The sequence below is a fragment of the Cynara cardunculus genome, assembly GCF_001531365.2.
Source record: "Cynara cardunculus var. scolymus isolate 2C chromosome LG 4, CcrdV1, whole genome shotgun sequence".
Taxonomy (NCBI): Eukaryota; Viridiplantae; Streptophyta; class Magnoliopsida; order Asterales; family Asteraceae; genus Cynara; species Cynara cardunculus.
The window spans coordinates 15,878,727-15,887,168 of NC_037531.1; the positions used below are offsets into that span (position 1 = coordinate 15,878,727).

Below are 8,442 nucleotides of genomic sequence, written 5' to 3' on the forward strand. Positions count from 1 at the left end.
TAAAATTCGTTTTTTTTTTTCAAAAATTAATGCAATAAAATCTATTTTTCATTTCAAATCTCGTTTTTTTTAATTCAAATATCAAATTGAACATTTTATAAAAAAATCCAAATTACCACAACAAAAATTGTTTTTTATTAATACAAAAAAAATCAATTTAATAGAAAAAAATTAATTGATGCAATTGGTTAAATATAAAAATCTTGAATGTGATATTTAATATTTATTTTTTATTGCATCAATTATATTTTTTTCTATTAAATTGATTTTTTTTTGCATTAGTAAAAAACAATTTTTATTGTGGTAATTTGGATTTTTTTTAAATATTCAATTTGATATCTGAATCTAAAAAAATGAGATTTGAAATGAAAAATAGATTTTATTGCATTAATTTTTGGAAAAAAATGAATTTTAGTTATTTTTCTATAATTATTTTGCAAGTTGGTTCCCCAAAATAGGAATCAGGTGCAAGTCAGTTCCCCAAAATGACGATTTTGAAAGTTGGTTCCCTAAAATAAGAATCAGGTACAAGTTGGTTCCCCAAAATGACAATTTTGAAAGTTGGTTCTCCAAAATAAGAAATAGGTGAAAGTTGATTCCATTTTGATGCAATTTTCTCATTTTAGAATCAGGTTAAATCATACGTTGAAAATGTAAAAATGATCCTTGATGGAATGCATTTAGCAAAGTATACAGATTCATTTACTCCACTCTAAATAGAGATTGGACGATAACGGGGTGACAAGGGGGAATGGTATTGGGTGCGAGATGGTGCAAGGTTTGAAAACGGTAAAACTGATTGAAGTTTTCTCTATTTTTTATACACTTTAAAACCTAGTATTTGGTTACTGATAGTTGTTTTTGGGTTAAAATGAGGTCAGTAATTAATTTTTAAAAAATCAATGATTTATTATTCAAAATACAAGTCGATGACTTGATCACTCGAAATGAAAAAATTCAATAGTTTTTTATTTAAAAAAACATTCAGGGTCTTCATCATCATTTAAAATATGAAAGTTTATTGAATTTTTCCCAACTTTTTGCCTTTATAAGAAACTTGTTGAAAATTAATACATGAATTGAATATATACTAGAACGGTACCCGCACAATGTAGCGAGATAAATCTATATTTTAATATTTAGTTTTTATTCTATCTCTATCGATATAATACGACTTTATGTGGTTTTGAGAAAGCGATTATATTTTTTATTTTTGAATGAAATATAAATTGGAAGATAATATAAAATTTTGAAAAGATAAATCGATATTAATATCAAATTAACTATCTAATAGTTCTCGCTTTTTTTTTTTTTTTTTTGTGTAACTTCTTTAGTTCAATTTTTTTATTATAAGTTAATTTAGATTTAATAACAAATTAATTTATTTTTGGTTTAATAAATTTTATAAAGATAATAATTAAACATTCTGTTAGAAATCAATGATTATCTTAATTATATTCTAGATTTCTATATTTAAAATGGATGTTTATTCTGTATTTGATTATGTTTATCTGCATTTAGTTACACGAATTTAAGAAATGAAGTTTTAATAAATTGTACTTAGACAAAATTACTTGTAATTTTGAATTTTAATTAATATGCATCAATAAACAGTTATGCATAAAAAATAGTTTTTAAGAGTTTTTGTCAAATATTTTATAATATAGTATAGATATTTAAAAAAAACTAGAAGTGTACTGCATCATGCAGCCTGATAAATCTTCATTCGAAAGCCGAAACATTAACATTTAATATTTTTTTTTCGTGCTTCATTTTATTATATCTCTCAATTTTATTTTATGGGTTTCTGTTGTTTTAAAAAATCGAGAGTCTTCAACTGGTTATCGTTACGTCGAATTAGTAGAGCTCAGCCCTTATCGTCATATTTTGTATTTGAATGTATCTGATTGGTTATCGTTTAGTTTTATGAACTTCAAACATAAATTTTTAAGTTGTACATATATAGTAAAAGTTGTAAATTTGAATTTAAAAAAAATTAAGAACATGAAATAAATGTTAAAATACAATTGGATAGAATATATTCGTGATTAAAACTTTAAACCATGTTAAAATAGTAACAAAAAACATATATTAAAATAAATATCAAATTAAGGATAATAAAATACTTGTTTTTTTATTTAATTTTTTTAAGTTAAAATTTAATTGTATTTAATCAAGATTTTAAAAGACTTATGAAATTTGTTAATTTTTAGAGGTTGTATGTGTATTATAATAACTTTTTATAACCTAAGATATTTACATTAATAAACAACTTAATAATTTGTTAAAAAAAAGTTTTTGACAAATATTTTTATAATAACTTTTTATAACATAAGATACTCGCACAATGCAGCAGGATACATCTCGATTTTAATATTCCGTTTATCTTTTTTTTTGTCTCAGTCAATGTTATAATACGATTTTATATGATTTTAAGAAAACGATAATGTTCTGAAGATATATCATAAAAAAGTGAAAAAAAAAATTATATTAGTATTAAACTAACTATTTAATTTTTTTTTTGTGTATTTCTTTAATTCATTTTTTATTTTTAGTTTAATAATATAATTTTTATAAAGATAATAATTAAGCTTTTTGTAATAACTAAATGATTATTCTAAGTATATTTTAGATCTTTTATATTTAAAATAAGATATTATTCTTTATTTGTTATGTTTATCTGCATTTAGTTACACGAATTCAAACATGAAACTTTAATAAGTTGTATTTACACAGTTTACTTATAATCTTAAATTTTAAATAATATACATCAATAAACAGTACTTCATACATAAAAAATGAATTTTAAGAGTTTTTATTATAATATAGTATAGATTATAAATATAGTTAAATGTAACTAGCAAAATGTTGGATAATGTAAATATTTATGAAACTTTTGATTTGTATTTCATTTTGAATTAGGGTTTTTTGAGGAGTGAGAAATACATATATTTATCTTTTATTCCAAAAAAAAAAAAAATAGATCACCCGTCTTTATAAAAACCTCTAACTTATGAAACCAGTAAGTTAAAAGTTTAACGAAAAAAACGAAGATCTTGAGACCAGCTTATGCTTTTATCAGCAAATCATACTGTAATTTTAGTCCCGAATAGAGGCACCGTGGAAGAGATTTATACTTCCTTATTGTATTTATTCATCATGGATGGTGACCAAAAGATCGTGTACGCAGCTTTTGAAGATACAGAAGATCTACACTGACATCTTTTCTTCATCTGTCTTTAATCCCGAACCTTCATCCACTTTGAAACATCAACCTCTATGTCAATGCCAGACATTGAAAAACAAATCTTCTACTGGTTGTTTGTTTGATCTCGTATTGTGAAAAAAACGAATGAAACCAATATACGTTTATTTTATTTGCTATTTTTTTAAATAAGATGACTAACGAAGATAAGTTGATCGGGAGAAATTTTAATCGATGGTGGATAGACAAATATAATATAACCATCATATGATGAAAATCAAAACATTCTAAGACGAAACTAAAGCTCAAAATAGAAGACATTAATTATCTATATGCCCCTTAATCGGTCGGTCTTATGACAATCGGTCCTTCCGTAATCAGTCCCGCAATGGGTCGCAAGGAGCAACGACTGAGTCGTGGGAAGAAGGTTGGGGACAGCAATGAAAAAAGGTTGGGGCAGCAAAGGGAAATAATTGGGATAAATGTGATGGAAATAATTTATATTCTTTTTGGAGTTTTGTCGGGGGCGTGTGTGCCCCCTACCCCTTGAACCTGCATCCGCCCATCACTGCTAAAAGTCGAACCCCCGACCTCCCACTTATTCTAAGGATGCTCACATCCTTATCCACCGGGTAACAACACACATCTACTTATCGTCATATGTAATAATAGAATAAAAACTACAGAGAATCAAGATGATGATAATAAAATACAAAATGAGCAATAGCATAGCTTATTGGGAAACATGGTTCATTGGAGCCTCAGTGCTTAATGATAAATATTGTTTACATCTTAATAGTTCCATTAAGAGGCAACCTCTGAATCGTTAAGAGGTGGATCTTGTTTGGCAAAAAAAAATCTGCCTCTTAATGATTCTAAAACCCTCTGAATGATTTTGTATTTTGAATCTCCCTTAACCATTAAGAGCTCTAATTTCATTGTACACAATTACCAAACAATTATATTTCATTTTGCACTATATCATGAGAGTTTCTTAATCATTCTGACCACTTAATCATTCTGCACCAAACCATTCAGCAATTGTCAAACAGTCCCTTAAGACAGAAATACCTCACAACCATCCTCCCCTTAAAATCTATGCATAAAGAGATGGGTTAATGGCTCTTTACTACTTACTTACCGCCTTTTATCGGGTAAGAGGTGCTTACCCAGTCAAAGATGACGTCGTTTACCAAGTCCCTCTTATTGCTCCATGATACTAATATGGTAAGCTAAGGGAGGGACTCTTACTCATTCAAGTACTAACCCAGACCGCACTTTTAGTGCTTAACCAATTTGTGTTGGTAAACTTAGCAATAAATAATGATAACTAAAAGCAGCCTAGAAATGATGAGTATTAGGCTTAAGTTAACAATTTACCCAAAAAAGATACTAAATAAGTGAAGGTCAATGGCACACATAACAGCCATCAGGTACAGTGCATTAAGCTAACATGAAAGCTACACTAGTAATACTAATACACACACTAAATAGATGGGTTTTGGTCATTAAGACATCCATATTCTATACTCTTGCTGACAACAACAATAAGATGGGAATTCTTGCTAATTTACTACCTCTTATGTTCACGTTCAAAAGTAAGTACCTACTTTCCAGTCCTATCCTAAATTCATTACTCCCTCTATTGTTAAGGGTAAAATTGTCATTAGTTAATTAGAAAATGTGATAATTACATATTTCTAAAATGCGGTATGCCTTTTCAATTGTGGACATTTATATTGGGACGGATGGAGTATTTAATACCATATCAGCTTGACCTAGAGTGGGTAGTCCCAAAACCTCTCGGATGGTCATGAACAATGTGGTCCATTGTGGTCTATTTACGTTAGAGTATTGCGCTGCACAATTGGATAAACAGTAAGGTTGTCATGAACGGTAAATTAGGACATCAGGGAAAAATGATCAAAGAAAATTAGTCGGATGGATGAGCTCCAAATGAGAAAGTACTATAAACAAAGTAGAAAGAACTCAAGGGATAAGATACTTAACCTTGTGCATGTCGTGGCAAAGGGCTCATAGCAACATCTTCATGGAGCCTTGATTTAAAAGGATAATTAGATGTGAACATGGATGGTGCTTGCAAGTTTGGAGTGGCCTTGTCTTGTCCAGAGACCTGTACAAGTTCATATATCATCATATTCAAATTACAGAGTAAATTATGAGTATATAACAGGCACTACAAACTACTTCCTCCTTCCAAAAACTAAGTGGCCCCATTTGTCCCAAAATAAGTCTCTACTTTCCAATTTTACCCTTAATTATGAGATGGAGAGTTAATTACTCCCTCTACCATTAAGGGTACAATTGTCATTCAGGTAAATGTAATAATTACAAATTTCTAAAACTGTATGTCTTTTCCATTGTGGACATAGTTTTGGGACGGAGGGAGTAGCTCTGTACAAAGTTGAAATAAAACAACATAGAATACTTATTGGCAGAAACTAATCAACCGATGATTTAACAGTAAGACCATGTTAAAAATATATTCAGTTTCATCTAATACTTTTAGAAGATAAACCCCCACATCATTAGCAGCATCACTATAAGTATTGAATGGAACTGAATCAATCAGTTCCAACTTTCTAAAGATTGCATTCAACATATGAATGTGAGACACAAAAACTGTATTAAAATCATTGAGCTCAAGGACGGAAGTTATATTACTCCAAATCTCAATGTTCGGTTGTAAAGGGTCACGAGGCCAGTAAAAAGCCTCACAGCATAATCTGCAATCTCCTCTGTTTCATATTCTGCAAACGCAAAACCTTTTGATCTATCAGTTTCCTTATCTCGAGGAATGTGCAAATCAACCACCCGGCCTGCTTGAATAAGAATATCATATAAAACTCTATCGCTTACCCGCTCATCCAAATTACCTGTATAAAAAGATAAAAAGATCAGCTACTGTCACATGAATAGCAGAATAAGAAGGTGCCAACTGAATAACAAACATCATTTTGACCAAAAGTACAAAAATGAAGGGAACAGTCGCTAAATTCCAGAGTGGAATATTGATTACAGCAGAGAATCAGAGTCTATTAATGTCATATAACAAGAATTCAGGAAGAAAGCAAGTATTCATTCAAGAATGAAGCATACATAAAATAAAGTAGAGCCGAATAGATCTGATCTTCTAGTAAATTTACTAGCATATGCTACAATTTGGTCATTCAAACTAATGTATATCATCTGAGAGATGCAAATTGCAATACCCACAAACTTATTGATTTTATTTGAAAAACAAAATGAATATTTTACTTGAAACTTCTTGCTAATGCCACTACTGGAGAGTAACTATAAACAAGAGAACGAGAAAATAAGATAGAAATGCATCTGTCAGCCCAGTAAGAAACAAGAAGGTAGCCATGATGAGCATTATGTACAAATACACTAGATCAAACATCTTGGTCATCATCACTTAAAAACTATTTGGGTCTCATCTCAAGATGCTGGTAACGATGATTACAACAAAAATTAGGTTTCTACCTCAAAATGGACTGTTGGTTGATGATTCCCCTAAGATGTAATGTGTTTGCATTTTACTTAAGCCAAGTCAAGCAGCAAACTTCATCAATTCTAGTCAGCTGTTGTTGAAGATATGCAACAATTGTCCGAACAGCTAACGCATTTGGGTTTTGATGAAACTTGTACAGCAAACTTCATCATTTTACTCTGCCCCTTGGACCCCACCAGGGGCGATGCCCCTTGGACCTTGGAACCCCACCAGGGGCGTTTCCCCCGGACCCCCGCGTATCCGAGATCAACTTAACTTATCCGAGCGTGCACTCCATACCTCCGGACTTGAATTATAGCTAAGTCTAATTTCGGCTTGTTTCACATTAATCCCAATCATACTAAATGGCTTGGTGACACTAAAATCACCAACATTCCTCCCCCAGTTTAGTGTAATCCACGTTAGTATAATACACATTTCAAATACTCGAGAATCTGGGTGTCCTACGGATTAAACCCATCAACTCATTTGAGTAACTGAAGATAATATACACATAAGTTTAAACACAAGTTCTAATGTTTACACTTGACAGTTGACACTATTATAAGCCATGTGTCCAATTCGAAATTTTGCACACTCCAAAAGAAGATAAAAACTGAAATTCTATGAATAGAGAATGCAGTATACATTAATTCAACGAAAAAAAGGAAGTTGCCAGGCTCGTCTAACTATAAATTTTTCCCTGATTCAATAAATAATAGAATACAATCAAACCTCAATGAATTAAGCAATGAACGTAAATTTCGAGTTAATCATATACCTAACTCCAGTCTAAAGATCAATAAGCAATTGCAGCAAAAAGAAGAAGAAAACAACGAAACAACCTGCTAGACCTAATAATCTCAATCGCTGATGCTGATATTTACAAACCAGAATAAGATGCATTCAAATTACTCGATTAATGATGAAAAGGAATTAACTGTCTAAGGTAGTCGAAAAGTTACCAATATAAACAGTGCAGCTAGGGTCGGAGGACATGATCGACGACGAGAAAAGCCTATTTCCGGCGAAGAGAGAAACGGAGATGGCAAGGTGGCTGTTGGCGTGGCGGAGAAGGTAGAGAATATCGTAAAACCTCTCTCCCCGGTTACGATCAATATCTTTAAAAACAAACTTATTTCTGACAATCTATTATCTATACTATATTATAAAGTATTTAATAAAAAATTTTAAAAATCATTTTTTATATATAAAATATTGTTTATTAATATATATTACTTAAAATTTAAGATTGCAAGTAGATTGTGCATAAGTATAACTTATTAAAGCTCCATATCTAAATTCGTGTAACTAACTACAGATAAACATAATCAAATACATGATAAACATCTCATTTTAAATGTAAAAAATCTAAAATATAATTAGTATAATCATTAAGTTCTAATAAAATACTTAATTATAATCTTTATAAAATGTTATATTATTATACCAAAAAAAATTATTTCGTTATTAAACTTAAATTAAACTATAATAAAAAATAAATTAAAAAAATTACATAAAAATGAGAACTTTTAAATAGTTAATTTGATATTAACATTGATAAAAAAATTCAAATTTTTATGATATCTTCAAATTTTTATTTTATCTATACTATATTATAAATCATTTGACAAAAGCTCTTAAAAATCATTTTTTATGCGTAAATTACTGTTTAATAATGCATATCACTTAAAATTCAAGATTGCAAGTAGATTGTGCATAA

General features: G+C 29.6%; 1 protein-coding gene across 2 annotated transcripts; it reads right to left on the minus strand.

Moving 5' to 3' along the window:
- Window positions 1-2,987: 2,987 nt before the first annotated feature.
- LOC112511299 (spliceosome-associated protein 49-like) lies at window positions 2,988-7,800 on the minus strand. 2 transcript variants are annotated; one of them, XM_025116871.1, is made up of 4 exons: window positions 7,685-7,800; window positions 5,891-6,102; window positions 5,216-5,339; window positions 2,988-3,251 (listed from the first exon to the last, which is right to left on the minus strand). In XM_025116871.1, exons 1-4 carry the CDS (start codon window positions 7,716-7,718, stop codon window positions 3,211-3,213), a joined length of 411 nt encoding a protein of 136 aa, XP_024972639.1. In that variant the 5' UTR covers window positions 7,719-7,800; the 3' UTR covers window positions 2,988-3,210. The 2 variants fall into 2 exon arrangements, with proteins under 2 accessions (XP_024972639.1, XP_024972638.1); XM_025116870.1 differs by having other exon boundaries at window positions 2,988-3,260.
- Window positions 7,801-8,442: the final 642 nt, after the last annotated feature.

What these genes read in the sequence shown, in the direction of transcription:
- LOC112511299 (XM_025116870.1), bottom strand. Translation starts at nt 7,718, where the DNA reads ATGTCCTCCGACCCTAGCTGCACTGTTTATATTG. An exon ending in TAGCTGCACTGTTTATATTG is followed by an intron (nt 6,103 to 7,684) that starts GTAACTTTTCGA and finishes CTTTTTATACAG; the next exon opens with GTAATTTGGATGAGCGGGTA. An exon ending in ACCGAACATTGAGATTTGGA is followed by an intron (nt 5,340 to 5,890) that starts GTAATATAACTT and finishes GAACTTGTACAG; the next exon opens with GTCTCTGGACAAGACAAGGC.